At 49.3% G+C, this 15,782-nt stretch overlaps 1 protein-coding gene across 1 annotated transcript; it reads right to left on the bottom strand.

The window, feature by feature from the left end:
* Positions 1-378: 378 nt before the first annotated feature.
* On the bottom strand, positions 379-7,599 carry LOC131258859 (T-related protein). The gene is made up of 5 exons (XM_058260248.1): positions 7,280-7,599; positions 2,540-2,660; positions 1,073-1,975; positions 818-1,002; positions 379-745 (listed from the first exon to the last, which is right to left on the bottom strand). Exons 1-5 carry the CDS (start codon positions 7,597-7,599, stop codon positions 379-381), a joined length of 1,896 nt encoding a protein of 631 aa, XP_058116231.1.
* Between the last annotated feature and the right edge of the window lie 8,183 nt (positions 7,600-15,782).

The following is a 15,782-nucleotide window of genomic DNA, read 5'->3' as shown; positions in this document are numbered from 1 at the left end:
TTTACCAAATCTTTTAAAGTGTTGAGCCACTTTATCATTTACATTTACTTCGCTCTCATAGGAACGCTGGATACAAATAAAAAAACTCCAATTATTTTTACATGTTTATATTTTGTATTCTATCTTATTTAAAATTAGTTTAAAACATTTGTTGCTACTTACTACAAGTACTTTTGATCGCCTTTGAAATAACAAATAGCTCAAGTTTCAAAAGAGTGTACACCATGCCTCACTGTCGTACCGATCGCGATCATAAAACCCGGCAGCAGGTCGATGCTTGCTTGGTTCGGTACATCCCTGTTTAATCTTCGTGGAATGTTACGTGTCATACCCTTAACTATGTTTTAATACTGTTTTCTCTTCAGTATCTTTGCTTTCTCAAATGCTGGTGGTCTGCGGTGGAGTTAGTGGAGTCCACGCACTGCCGACGGGGTTTAGAGACGTCCGCCCAGGGCTTTGCGAGAGTTGATTAGCCCCAGCGGTGTTCGGTGACGAGGCGACCGAGTTGAGGGCGGACGAAACGACCGTTCCTGGCGCTGGTTCTGGACTTTGATTTTCGCTGCACTGGCCAACTCCCTGGCCGTGCTGGTGATGGGATGGCATCAGCGATGATCCTTCGCTCAAGTGATGGCTATGGTGATGCGTATGGTACTGGAGTGAAGACGCAGTTCCTGTGGGTTCCATGTGACGATGCGATGCTCCAACCGACGTCAGCTCGGTTATATCAGACGGATGATTGTACGTGCTAGCGAAACCAAAGGTAAGCGAATCAGATCATAAACAACAACCCATGGTCTGAAGTGGTGGAGTTACTCACTTGATCTCTCCTATCATGGGAATGTACTCGGCCGTCGGGTAGTGGTAAGTGCTTTGGTAGACACTAAAGTCGCTAGCGGCATGCCACGAGGTGGAGTAGCCTAGGTTGGTGATGGAAGGGGCATTCAGCACGTTCCCATACAGTTGGTGATTCGGTGATACCTGCGTCGGTGTAGGATGATAGATCTGGAAAGGAGTGAAATCCGATATATGAAGACAGATCCACAAGACCGTGGAAGTCAATCGTAAGTCTTACCTGATGACTCGAAGGTGTATAGACTTGCTGAGGAGACCCTGCCGGTTGATAGACTCCTTCCATCTGAGCACCGGATACCGGCACATACTGAGGATGCTGTGGAGTCAACGCCGGATGACTGGTCGGGTACGTTGGCGAGGATGTTGCGTAGGACGGCGAGCCATTTGAAGGCGTAGGAGAAATGTTAGGCGCCACTGAGTTAGGACTCCCGGGATTGACACCAGATTGCACCGTCCCCACCGATGGGTTGCTCCAGTAGGGCCCACTGGATGTGGTCTGCGTCTGCCAGGTCGAAGGATACGACGAAAAGACGGGCGTCGAGACGGAATCGAGTGGTAGGTAGGAGCTACCGTGCTGCGGCGAGGAACTCCCACTGGTGTTCCGCGAACGCTGAGTCGTGTAGGGAGTCACACGGTTCGTTCTCGGTACGGGATGTGAATGTTGGTACGATCGGTCCACCTGCGCCTGCAGCGGAGACTGGGCCGTCGCGTAGGACGGATGAAAGTTGAGCCACCCGTAGGTGGAGCTCTCACGGGAGTACACCGAGTCGGGCCGCTCCTTGGCATCCAGGAAGGCCTTCGCGAACGGATTGTACTTGATCTTGAGCGAGGTGACCTCCTCGTTCTGGTACGCCGTTACCGCGATGAACTGCGTCTCTGGGAACGGGTACGTGTGAACGTTCCGCTGATCCCGTCCGTCCGACACCACCTGCACCAGATGCACCCGTGGTTCGTACTTGTGCAGCGAGTTCAGCATGATCTGCCCGTTGCCGTTGGTTTTGTTCGTCAGCTTCACCTTGGCGAACGAGATCGGCTCCTTCATCCAGTGCTGGCCAAAGTTGGGTGACTCCGGGTGCACATACACGGGGTTCGGTGGGGGTGCTTCCGCCTTACCTCCTGCTACCTACAAGCAGGAGAAGAAAAAAAAGAAGGGCCAGCGCGTTACAGCCACGTTGAAACATTGCAATTTGCGGAGGGCTGGCGAAAGGACGAAGCAACAAGCGAAACCTTGCAACGGCCATCGGGCCGAGTTTTCCATTCTCATTAGCACCGCCAAGGGAGGGGTTTTGTTGTTCCCGTGCATTAATTAGCGTAATGTAAATAGTTTGTTACGGAATAAACAAGCGCTATTTAGTCTTTGCCTAGTTCGCTGCTAGTCTGCGCCCAAGTGTGCGGCCTTTGTGCGGTAAACTAGGAACGTTTCGCTTCCGATGGTCCGTGATGCACTCGCAACGGTTGATGCAGATGATGCACCCATCCTCAGGGCTGCCGGACGCCGTCCCGCGAGTAGATGTTTACCGTATCAATAGCGGGCACAGACAACAGCGCGAATGCAATCAAAGCCCGTATTCGGAATCGTGTTTGTCTAATCATTGCCAACGCACCAGCGGTGTCCGGATGTGGGATTTCTAGCTAAAAAGCTAGCCCTTCTGTGCCGTCGGGACTGACGGGATTGACGAACACTCACCCATTCGCCGTTGACGTACTTCCAGCGATGCGAGTCGACTTGGGAAAATTCCAGCAGCACCGTGTACATTGCCGTCGGGTCGAGTCCGGTTGCGGTCACCTTCACCACCGGGAACATGCGTCTGGTGTAGAAAAGGAAAAAGATTTACTAGAAAGTTAAAACAACTTTCCTAAGAATAATCCAAAATAACTTAAATCAAGTGCAGAGTTCTATGGATTCATATCTGTTCTGTTCTGTCATATGTTCTCATATCTGAATAGTTTTTCTTCTTGTAATAAAATTAAAATGCCATTATAGCAGTGGCAGATTTACACTCATGGGGGCCCTAAGCGGTAAAATAAACGGGACCGTAAAAAATTACAAATTTTCATCTTGTTTATATTCATTTCAACAAAATCAATGTGAGATATTACTTTTATTCAACAATCAATAAGTTTTCTGTCTGACCTCTCGAAGTTTGATTTTATAAATCTAGTTTAACAATTCTTATTCAATAGCTAGAGCCGAAAATCCGTAGGAAATATTATTTTAAACACGTACCTCGTTGTACAAGGACAGATGATATAATTATAATGTCAAACGGGATATGTCAAAAACGCATTGCTTTCTTTGAAAATGTTTTATTAATTCATCGCATTATTTTAATCCTATGCTTGATATTTTGAAAAATCTTGTTGTTTTCATGCAAATACATGCTTGTTTCCAATTGATAAATTATAAAACATGTATCTCCTGTTTCTGTAAAGGGTTGGATCCGACGCCTCCTGAAGGCTACTATAGGCTCTCCTCCCCAACTCCTACTCAATACGTCCGCGACGTACAGAACGGTAACTTGTCGCCTAAATATCCAAGCTTGGGTACACGGGGAAACCCACCCCCTTGGGCGGATGGGCGGCAAGGCTGAATTGAGAGGGGGAATGGACTGCTACTTGCTAGTAGTTCATCCCCGAGCGTCTGTTCTCCATGTTAGGAGCGGCTCGAACCAGCGTCTGTTCCCCATGTTAGGGGCGGCTGTACACCCTGTCCTGGCATCCTACGGGACGTAAAACAGCTAGGATGCGTTGTTCCACCGACGAGATAGGAGGCGGGGGGAGAGGCCTTGCAAGCCACCCCCTGTATAACCGCAACGAAAAGTCACTACGAAGAAAAACCGATTTGGACCAATCATGCCCGACCCTCGCAACGGAAGAAGGACTATGATTGGAAGCTCGGTACATGGAACTGCAGGTCTCTTACATCACCCGGGAGTACCAGAATACTCACAGAGGAAGTGAGAGCCCGCGGCTTCGAGATAGTAGCACTTCAAGAGGTTCGCTGGAAGGGAGTTTCGGAGCGCCGCTACCGCAGCGATTGCATGATCTACCAGAGTGGTGGAGATAAGCACGAGCTCGGTACGGCGTTCCTTGTTATGGGTGCTATGAGGAAGCGTGTGATCGGATGGTGGCCGATCAACGACAGGATGTGCAGGTTGAGGATACGTGGACGCTTCTTCAACCTGAGCATTATAAATGTGCACAGCCCGCACCTTGGGAGCAGCGATGACGACAAAGACGCGTTTTATACGCAGCTGGAAAGGGAGTACGACCGCTGCCCACAACATGATGTGAAGATAGTCATCGGAGATCTAAATGCTCAGGTCGGGCGAGAGGAGGCCTATAAACCTACGATTGGTAGCTTTAGCGTCCACCAGCTAACCAACGACAACGGCCTCCGGCTCATCAACTTCGCATCCTCGAGGCACATGAACATCCGTAGCACCTTCTTCCAGCACAAACCTCGTTTCAGCTACACCTGGAGATCACCACAGCAGACATATTCCCAAATAGACCACGTTCTCATAGACGGAAGGCACTTCTCGGACATCATCGACGTACGTACGTACAGGGGCGCAAACGTCGACTCGGACCACTTCCTGGTTATGGTGAAGCTACGGCAGAAGCTCTGCGCTGTCAACACACTGCGTCACCGGCCTACCCCACGCCTAAACACGGATCGGCTGCGAACACCTGCTGTTGCCGAGGGCTACGCGTCAGCGCTTGGGGAAGCGCTACCGGACAACAACGCGACCGCCACGATGTCCCTCGATGACCACTGGCGTATGATGGAGCGAGTCATCAGCAGCACAGCCGAGCAGACACTGGGCCATAAGCCACGTAACCAGAGGAAAGAGTGGTTCGATGACGAGTGCAGGCGGGCACTATCCGAGAAGAACGCAGCGCGCGCCCGAATGCTGCAGCGCGAAACCCGTCAGAACGTGGAACACTACAAACGACTGAGGACACAGCAAACCCGGCTCTTCGAGAGCAAGAAGCGCCGCTTCGAGGAGTCGGATGAACAACTGATGCAGCAGCTAACTCAGTCGGGGGAAACTCGCCAGTTCTACAGGATGTTGAAGAAGACACGAGGCGGCTACACGCCAAACGTCGCAATGTGTCGTGACGAGGAGGGCAACATTCTTACGGACGAGCGAGAGGTGATCGAAAGGTGGAAGTGCTACTTCAACGGACACCTGAACGGAGCGGAATTAGGGGAGTCCAGCAGCGGCGCAGGCAGAATTGAGCATCACATTAGCCAGGAGGTAGATGACGATGTGCTCCCACCATCCTTGGACGAAGTCACTAGTGCCATCAAGCAGCTGAAACAGAACAAAGCAGCTGGCAGCGATGGGCTGGTGGCAGAACTATTCAAGATGGGTTCGGTAGAGCTTGCCGTCAGTATGCACCAGCTAATTGTGAAAATCTGGGAACAGGAAAGGATACCGGATGACTGGAAGCTGGGTGTCATCCACCCAGTGTACAAGAAGGGTGACAGAATGGACTGTGCCAACTTTCGAGCCATCACAGTCCTCAATGCCGCCTACAAAATCCTATCCCAGATACTCTTCTGCAGACTCGCGCCCCTTGCTACAGATTTCGTCGGAAGCTACCAAGCTGGGTTTGTTGGAGGCAAATCCACCACCGACCAGATCTTCACTCTACGGCAGATCCTCCAGAAGTGCCGGGAGCACCAGATCCCGACGCACCACCTCTTCATCGACTTCAAGGCGGCCTACGATACCATAGATAGGAAGGAGCTATGGAAGACCATGCGGCAGTACAGCTTCCCCGAGAAGTTGGTTCGACTGCTAGAGGCCACAATGGAGGGGGTGCAGTGTAAGGTGAGGATTTCGAACATGCTGTCGGATCCGTTCGAATCTCATCGGGGTCTGAGGCAAGGTGATGGACTCTCCTGCCTTCTATTCAACATCGCTCTGGAAGGTGTCATGAGGAGCGCGGGCTTCGACATCCGTGGCACGATTTTCACCCGCTCTCTCCAATTCCTCGGCTTCGCGGATGACATCGACATCATCGGGCGGAACACAAGGACGGTGTGCGAGGCGTACACCCGATTGAAACGCGAGGCCGCAAGGATTGGATTGATGATCAATGCGACGAAAACAAAGTACCTGCTCGTCGGAGGCTCTGACAGTGACAGAGCCAGGCTGGGGAGCAGTGTATCAGTAGACGGCGACGAACTCGAGGTAGTAGAGGAGTTTTGCTACCTTGGCACTGTCGTAACTCCGGACAACAACGTAAGCTGCGAAATCCGGAGGCGCATTGTTCAGGGGAATCGTGCCTACTATGGGCTCCACAAACTCCTGAGGTCCAGATGGCTTCTCCCACGCACTAAGTGTGCCATATACCGCACGCTGATTAGACCGGTCGTCCTTTATGGGCATGAATCTTGGACTCTGCTCACGGAGGACGCTAACGCTCTCGCAGTCTTCGAGCGGCGCGTGCTCCGGTCTATCTTTGGCGGCGTGTATGAGCAGGGCGTGTGGAGGAGAAGGATGAACCACGAGCTAGCTGAGCTGTATGGCGAGCCGGACATCCTGACGGTGGCGAAGGCCGGCAGGATTCGTTGGTTGGGGCATGTCATGAGGATGCCGGACTCATGCCCCACCAAGAAGGTGCTCACCAGCGACCCGCCCGGCACGAGACGACGAGGAGCTCAGCGAGCTCGGTGGATGGACCAAGTGGAGCAGAACCTGCGAGACATCGGATGCGACCGGGGTTGGAGGGCTGCAGCCATGGACCGAGCTACCTGGAGAACGATTGGTGACCAGGCCATGTCAGCACGACGTGCTCAACTGCGAGCGGGCCATTGAAGAAGAAGAAGATCTCCTGTTACTCTTTAACCCTGATTATATACCGGATTATATATTTCGTTATGGATTACCCTTTATTGTAAAATTTTACCATATTAAAATCTGTTATTCTATAGAATATTTGTTTATGAATAAATTTTGAGAATTAGGCCACTTGAAGTTTCGGGGCCCCTTGCTCAGTCCGCGCACCGTTAAATCCGCCACTGCATTATAGTGAGAATATGTCATGATAAAATTGAAATCCTAATGCCAGGTTTAAACAGCATTGCGTAATGTCCTAAACAGCGTGGAAACTATGCTCTACAAATGTCTTCCATCACCTAACTCATTTCTCGATTAACTAAAACTTCTATTTTCTTGATTCAATCAGCTGAATCCGCTTCACTCTAGAATTGAACTAAGATATAATGATAATTGGAAATGATAATGGAACGATCGGCAAGTTTGCGTCTTCTTTACCTTTTGCTGAGGATTCGATCTCGTCGAGGGATATCGAAGTTATACGAAGGTTGGGTTCATATTAACTCAATTTAGATTTTTATTTAGTTGCATAACGAGTAGAATACTATTATTAGAATCAGTACAATCCTCACCTGCCGTTCTTAGTGACGATCATCTCGTTGGTAAGATTTTGAAAGCGCAACCACAGCTCACGATCGTCCAGGGTGACGGAGAGATTGCGATCCCCGTTGGCACGTCCGATGGCCGTCGATCCGCCGGACTGGAGCATGCTCCCCCCAACCGGCCCGCCGTTGCTACCCATCCCTCCGTTGGACCCGGGTCCCGCGTCACCGCCGTTCATTCCGCCGCCCTGCCCTCCACCACCGTTGGGCGGTGTGTTTGCCGAGCCAGTTATAACTGGATCAATGGCGGACAGTATGTGTGACGTTGCCATCTCCTCGACCGAACGCATCCGAACCTGTGCAGACCCCTGTGAAATGGAAGGCACGATCGTGCGGTGTGGTAAAACAAACAAAATTAGACAAAATGGCTGGACAGTCGGTCGCTCATGCGTTCATTGGTTATCGGAGAGAAAAAAAGGGGGAACTAAAGGAAAATTAAGGCAAGACGGGGGACAACGCGCAGAAAGGGTTTCAGATACGCTGGAATGCGAGCACCTGCGAGGTTGGTGTGCCTGCACCTGGAGAAATCTTTTCCCAATTGGAAAGTGCCATCATGGATGCCCCTCCCGTGATGAGATTCAAACATCTGATTGTGATTGCTTTGGTGAACCTCCAAACGGCTTGGGAGAGTCCACGGTTCCTCAGCTATTTCAGTCCGAAACGTAAGCTCTTATAAAACAAACAGTTTTCGATGGTCAAACAGGATCGAGAAAACACTCCATGGCAACATTAAATTTGTCGTCATCAAATTCCAGCGCAGTCCGGTGCGGTTTGCTACGCCTTCTCGAAAGTCGGTACGAAGCCGGGCTCGTCTTGGGGCAAGGGAGAAACCGAGTGAGGGGAGAAAAAAAACCCATGCGGCCACCAACGGATTCAACCTGAAACGTTTATGGAAAACCGATCGCTTGTTCAAACAGCCGATCCGGGCGAGCGCAAACAAATCGTAAAGTAATGTAGGCACGGTGTGGCGACGCACAGATTGGGATTGTGTGCGTATCGCCGGTCGAAACGATGCGATCGAACGTCTTTTGGACTTTCCGTTGGAATCGAAATGAGCAAATCGAAGCCAGGGAAACGGACACGGAACAAAATAAAAAGGAAATATAAATGAGCCCCGGTTGAACAAACGAGCCAAGAAGCAAACTAGTGCCATCGCATGGCACAGACATTACAAATAAATCAACCCAGCAAAACCGAAAGGTAATGTTGTTAGGGAGAAAACAAAGCAACAAACGATCGACTGCATTGAATCACCCGAAAGATGGTGGATGTCACAAAAAAGGAAGTCATGATCTGGAATATGGCCGCGGGAAAGAGCAGCCATTTTGATCTTCTTTACCCATGGTGAGGTCATGGGTATCGTAAACGCGTAGGATGCGTTTTAGAAGTTGAGAAAGAAGACCATAGACTAGACTAACTAGATTAACTAGACTAAACAGATTACAGACGAGTCTGTTGAGACTAAAGCTGGCTGTAGACGTCACATATTAATCTGTGCAGATCTTTGACGTCTACAGATTTCCTTTGTTCTCTCGTACCCATCGTCTGTCAAACATCCCTCGAGATATCCCGAATATCTCGAGGGATGTTGGAAAGAGCTAAGGAAAGGCTGTAGACGTCAAACATCTGTGCAGATTAATATGTAAAGCTGGCTGTAGACGTTACATATTAATCTGCACAGATGTTTGACGTCTACAGCCTTTCCTTAGCTCTTTCCAACATCCCTCGAGATATTCGGGATATCTCGAGGGATGTTTGACAGACGATGGGTACGAGAGAACAAAGGAAATCTGTAGACGTCAAAGATCTGCACAGATTAATATGTGACGTCTACAGCCAGCTTAACGTCTACGGCTTGCTTAAAGCAAGCCGTAGACGTTACATATTAATCTGCACAGATGTTTGACGTCTACAGCCTTTCCTTAGCTATTTCCAACATCCCCGAGATATTCGGGATATCTCGAGGGATGTTTGACAGACGATGGGTACGAGAGAACAAAGGAAATCTGTAGACGTCAAAGATCTGCACAGATTAATATGTAACGTTTAAATCCAGCTTAAGAATAAATCCTTGCTGCATCTTCAGCACAGTCTACTAGATAACTATAGACTACTAGATTGTTGAAATTGTAATCGATAACTCAACAAATTCGACCAACAAAAATGTCTCAAGAATGTATATGCCATGTGCCTCGGGCATGTTGGAAGAGAACTGTTTCATTCAACCGAATAAAAGGCAAGTGCGTATCGACGTCTAATTTACATCACACGACGTTTACACGCCAGCGACGTCATCGGTCATTCCCGTCCTTCCCGCCGAAACCAGTACGCCAGGTCTGCACCGGTACTAACAGGCTTTTATCTGCTCGGCCACAAATTTGCCTTTTTGGCTGGGAACCATTATAGGCGAATTAGCGATTTCCTGGTGACGTTGGCGCAAATTGGCTGAGCACATATACAACGGCGGCCCTTGGAAATGGTTTAGAGCGGTTCGGGAACAAATTTGCGCGTGCGCGGCCCAAACCTAATCGAACTTCTCCCGAAACCCCTGTCGGTATCCATCCGTTTCGTTGGCTTTCCGTCTGGTGCTCTTCTAGATACGGCATCACATGATCCCCCCAATGCGCTACGTCACCGTATACGCAATCATTGACGCAGCGTTTATCACTCCTAAAAGCGTGCCTCAGTGTTATCAATGTCTATTCACGGACCGTCGGCGTTGCGTGAGCTGCGAATGCAAGGGGACTGGATAAAACGAAACTCCCCCAGAAAAAAAACTCCCAAAAGTCCCACGGTTTGTTTGAAGAAAGATTGTGTGTGAATTTCGCTACCAAATCGAACGCGGAATCAAAGCGTTCACTGCGATCATTTGCTACTGGTTTTCCGGTCCGACCGTCCGCTAGAAAGAGTTGCGCGCGCAATCAAGCGACGAAACCGCGGCAAAAATCAAATTCATCACTTTTCGTTCTTTCCTTCCTTTGTTTCTCGAGTTTTTCTTCTGGAGGAGCATTAAATTGTCCCTCTCCTCCCTGGTGGACGGTTCCATCGGTTCCGTTAGCCACTGTTAACACCACCGAATGTGAACCACTGCCCGGGTGAAGTGGCCAAATGATAACCAAGGAACGAACAGTACGTGTGGGACCTGGTAGCAACAGAACGGACGGGCGTGGAACATAAAGCGGAGAAATATTAATTGATTCATCAACAAAACACTCGAGCATGGTTTTATGGCCTTTCGGTGCCTTTATGTGTGCGGCAACGGTTCAAAACCCATTCCTGCTCCCATCGGGCGATGTTCACCAGCACCCGGGGAAGCGCCCCGGTGCCTTGGTCGGCCCGATTACAGCCCGGTGCAGGAAGAGGAGACGATCGGGTTCGAAACACCGACGTGTAGAAACCGTGCTGCAGTCACCATTGGGTTGGCGGGTTCTTTGATTGTTTTTTCCCCAGCCACCGACCGTAAGCAACACGCTTCTGTATGGTAGTTCCTTTCGGACGAGGGAAAAGAAAACGGCTCATGCAGGAGGAATCTGAGGTGTCATAAACTACTCCTTTAGGATGTGGAGTGCTCGCGAGTCAGTTGAAGGTTGACCAATTACGTGTGCATATTGCAGAAGTTTTTCACTCGATTGCAATTTGTTTGCAATAGAAAAGTATAAATCCTTTTCAATTTTAAAACTTGGATATTAATTCTCTTACGATTTATGGGAAGCATTTCTTTAAATGTCGGTCCTGGATATGGCAGGAAACGCAGACCCCGCGCAGTCCGAACTTGACCTTGTGGTTCCCGGGCTTCCGTGCTTCTTGGTTCGGCGGGCAATTATTGCGTCCCGTTCTGGACCGGGATTGGTTCCGTGGCGGTACATCGGACCGAGATTGGAGCCGTTCGCGCGGGCTCACGCATTCGACAAGCGTCCACCACCGCCACCGCCACCACCACCCGATACGCCCGTGCCATAAAGCGATAAAAATTAAATGATATTTTCCAATAAAAGAGATAAAAATAATAAAATATTGATATTGCATGGGATCGGTTTTTCTTCACTTTTTTCCCGATTGGATGCTGCTCCCGTGTCAAGCTCCCGTCGGAGGCCCTCCGAGGGAAGACCATATTCCCGGCCACTTCGATGGAGTGAGAGACTTCAACGCCGTCGCCGTCATTTGTGGTTGTTCCGAATCGGGCCGACGTGCCATAAAGTAATATGGCAGGGAATTCTTTTACACCGATCGATCGAACGGGCCGTGGACCTGTGTCTCGAGTCCATCGTTTTGCTGTTTCGCTGGCACTTCTGTGTGTTTGCTTCTATGTCCGTCGGTCCGAACCGCGGACCGAGAGTTAAACGCTGCGTCCCGTTCGAATGCGTAATGGTGATCCGGAATAATTAAGACATTTCCGATGGTTGTAAAGACACACTCTCGATAATCCATCGATCCATCGGCGGCGGAGGCGATCGAGCCCGCGGATGGAGGGAAACAGCAAAATTGCCGGCCTGACCGCAAGAGGTCACTGGCGAATTGAGCCACAAAGCTGCGTTGTCTTAATTCGATCGGCTTCGACACCGGGTGCACTGCCAACTTCGTCTCGGAGCGGCACCTTTTCCGGCCAGATGGGGCAGTCACGGAGGACGTGGTCAAATAAATGTATCGCTACTCGGAAAGCGAATAGAAACGAAGGAATGGACGAGAAAACTTGAACGAATGAAATCTCTCGATGGTCCCGGTCAGCGTTAGAGGGCTTAGCGAGGCGGCTCGCGGCACGAAAACCCCGAAGCGACTCAACTCCTGTCGTAAAAAATTAACTCGTAATTTGAATTGTATCACTTTCGAGTGTTGCTAAGTGGCAAGCTACATGTCATGATGTGTTAATTAGGTGTTTATACATTCCGAGTGCCGAATGCGGGCCCCCGAATGGAAAGACGTGTCCAAAGTGCGGACGATCGGGACGAGGCGGAACGTAGGGATGCATACGTCATTTTCTTAGTAGGAAATAGTGCGTCAAGATTTAGATCAGATGCGATTTTACTCGTAGGCTGCAGGCAAAGTGCAATGAGTTCATTCAATGCAATGATATTTACAGAATAGAATCTTGACTTACTTTCCAAGCAGATATATTTTCAGAGATAAAGGGTAATTCTAAAATATGTCTAAAGTGTAATGACACGTTCCAAAAGATAACATACTGAGGCAGTGATTTGATGTTTGAAATAAGTTTTACCGTAAGTACAACATTCAAATCAAACGGGCAATATTTGTTCCTTCCTCGATTGATTTAGTGCTAGGTAATTTCTAAAAAAAATCAATTATTTATGAAGACTTTTAATGTGTGAAAATTGGAAATTGCCATCGAAACTTTTCCTATTTGGATTACGCTTACGATTATTCTCAACTGTTGTTGTTTAATTCCAATCCCAACCATTTGCATATACACACAACATTTGTTTTCCCACCTGTTGCCAAAAGTTTCTCCTCTTGTTTGAACTATCGAATAGTGTCATGATTTACATTCAGTTCGAAATCTTCCCCCACCACCACTTACCCCCTCGGTGGGTGGTCCCACCCTGGTGGGTGTGTAGTAAACGTTCCCACGCGTAGTAATAACCACCCGCTTACGGTGCAACCCGTGCGGATCGTGTGCAAACGGATTAGTGTTTTAATGTTGATTTCAAAGTTCAATAATTCCACCCACCTCCCGCGTTGGTGATTGCAGAACGAAGCTTGAGGACTGATGACTGAACTATCGTTAATCAGCTCCCGGACAAATGGGAAAATTAACTCCTCTTTAGGAACCGTTTGGCACCCGCTAATCGTCGTTTGGCGTACGCTGCTTGAGCGATGGGTTCTTTGCTCTTGATAATTATGACATCTCGAGTGCCGTCGGCAAATGATCCGCAGCCACTTTCTGGGGAGGTTTAGTACACAGTATCTCACTTCAACCTTTCCGTTCGTTAGTGCACTTTCGAAATTTTACTGCATAACTTCATTTGCAAGATTGTAAATCCATTATCCGAACGTAGTCTCACCACATCAGATCTAACACCTCGTTAGGACCTCATTCAACACACCTGTCCGGCTGGCCGCGTCTCGGTAGGAGGGTAAAAAATAACTATCACCTCAAAATAATCACACTCGAACTCGAACAATAAAACTAATAACGGTGATGAATGGAATCGCACGCGATATTTTACGCGTGTAGGCAAGAAAAAAAAAAAGAAACAAAACACACTAGTGAAGAACGCTACACCTCCACAAATATGGACAATTTTAATAATAATCTTTGTAATAATACTATGGATATACACTCATTAATTAGTATGGGTTTGTCAAATGTTTTATAAATAATCAACACTTCACCCACACGGCCCACCTCGGGTCTCAGGTCCCCCCGTGTCTCCTTGTCTCCTGATCTCGCACTTGATCGCGATTGTCGCGATGCTGCTGCACCACTAACCAGGGGTTGAAGACAGAGGGTATAGAACTGAACCGTTCGATTCGACACTTGACACACGCCGCGGCTTCGAATGTCCTCAACGCTTTGGCACTAATTCTCAGAACCCAACCTTTGCGCTTCCCCTTTCTCCCTCTTCGTCGCACACACAACACACACGCGCACACACACAAACACCAAAACCCACTCGATCGGTCAATCGAGACGGATCATAAAATATTCACCTTCAACAACGCCTCGTTTTCACCGCCACCGACCGCGCGCGTTCGGGGGTCGGAAAATAATTTGTCACTTTGTGGGAGGAGGGTTCGTCGCCGTACCACCGGCCGTGCGTAAGTCACCTAAGCTCGAACAAACTCGACTCGACTCCGACCGGTCCCTGTCGACGCGATGATGGCCGACAGCTGAGTGTGCCGTGCCGGACGGCTCGATCCACTCGACTCGACTCCATGACCACTGGACCGAGTCCATGCTGTAACAGCACAGATGCCTTGTGTCGAGCCGTCAGCAGCCATCTCTCTTTGACGATCGCGACGAATGGCGGCCGACGATCGTGTTGGTTCACCCGGTGGCTGCACGTTAGCTCCTCCCTTTTGCAGAGGCGAACAGAGCAGCGCACCGGACGCGAGCCTCAAAAGGTCGACCATAAACCATTATGGCCACCGGTACGCACGGGTCACGGCAGGGATTAGGGTTTGTTTTCCCTCGGGTACTCTCACGGGGTTCTGGTTTTTGCTCTAGTTTTTGCTTCTCAACCCATTCCCGCCGGTGTTTTCATCACAAAGCTTATATCGAAAATACATCTAAAAGATGATTCACATTTTGTTTAAAACAACTTTTCCAAGAAAAAACACAACATTGCTCAACAGATTGATCAAGAGATGACAAAGTTCCCATTTTCCTCGATTGTTCGCGCCGTTTCGCCAGCTTTCCCGTTGGCGTTGTTTTCGTTGATTTCTCGCGCAGTGTTTGTTCACCCCGATCCTCGGGGATGATTTACTTTTCCAATCAAACATTCATTTCAAACAGCAAACAGCTTGAAAATCCCTCGATGAAGCGTTGCTCTCCTTTTCATCCATCTAGGGGCCGCCGTTTGGTGTGTTTTGTTTGACCACTCCGGCCATTCCAAGCGATCTTATTTAAACGTCCCTCGCGACACGCATACACACGGTGTTGATCTTGAAGTCCCCGGGAGGGAAATGCGCGATCGCCATCGAAATTGTGGCCGGCCGGTCGTGTCGTGTCGTGTCGTGATACCGTTTTTTCCCAATCCTTCTAATTGCTCCGGCAAACAGCCAGGGCCACCTTCATCTGTGACGCTGAGCGCGGGGTTTCAGGCCGGGGCCCGGGGCGGATCAGCGTCACCAGGTCACAAACATAGAGGGAACAAAAAGAAAATGAAGAAATCTTTGCTGCTTACACCGTAAATGCTCCACCGTCGGAGAGCTTTTGGCGTGACTTGGAATTTATCCAAGCGAGCCGTCAACGCCGTCCAATGGAACGCAGAAGTCCCCCCTCCCATGGTGAGGGGAAAGAAGACTGCGGAGGGCTTAGGGAGGCCAGTCCGTGTCCAAAGTCGCTTTCAATGTCGCGCAACGTTTCCATTTTGTTGTCATTTAATTGTTTGCGTTACGCTGAGTATGGTCAAATAGTACCACCTAGTCCCGGGTATTGAAACGGTCATAAACTTGTGTACATCTGTGTGGCTGTGCCTATGTGTGTATGTGGATCCTTCCATCGTGCTCGGTTGTGTTTTGATTCCACATCCGCCGAGGAGCGCTACTCCGGTTTCTGCCCTGAAATCTGTTCTATGCACATCTGTGTTTGCCGAGTGCATTGTTTGAAAGTCGATGTTGTCACGATTTCTGCGCCTCTTCCTTCCAGGAAAAATGGAAGACATCAGGGGGCCCGTTTGCAGCCCCTCATGGAGTGTTTGTTCAAAATCGAAACGATCAAAACTAAGCCATCACGATGTAAGTAAATAATGCATGCCTTACATCGACGCCTGATCCGCTTCCTTTCAGAGAC

Source organism: Anopheles coustani, chromosome 3, assembly GCF_943734705.1.
Source record: "Anopheles coustani chromosome 3, idAnoCousDA_361_x.2, whole genome shotgun sequence".
NCBI classification, from domain to species: Eukaryota; Metazoa; Arthropoda; class Insecta; order Diptera; family Culicidae; genus Anopheles; species Anopheles coustani.
The sequence above is the reverse complement of the archived record's forward strand: the minus strand, read 5'-3'. Positions and strand labels throughout refer to the sequence as shown.

What these genes read in the sequence shown, in the direction of transcription:
- LOC131258859 (XM_058260248.1), bottom strand. Translation starts at nt 7,599, where the DNA reads ATGCGTTCGGTCGAGGAGATGGCAACGTCACACATACTGTCCGCCATT. An exon ending in ATCGTCACTAAGAACGGCAG is followed by an intron (nt 2,661 to 7,279) that starts GTGAGGATTGTA and finishes TTTCTACACCAG; the next exon opens with ACGCATGTTCCCGGTGGTGA. An exon ending in AGTACGTCAACGGCGAATGG is followed by an intron (nt 1,976 to 2,539) that starts GTGAGTGTTCGT and finishes TCCTGCTTGTAG; the next exon opens with GTAGCAGGAGGTAAGGCGGA.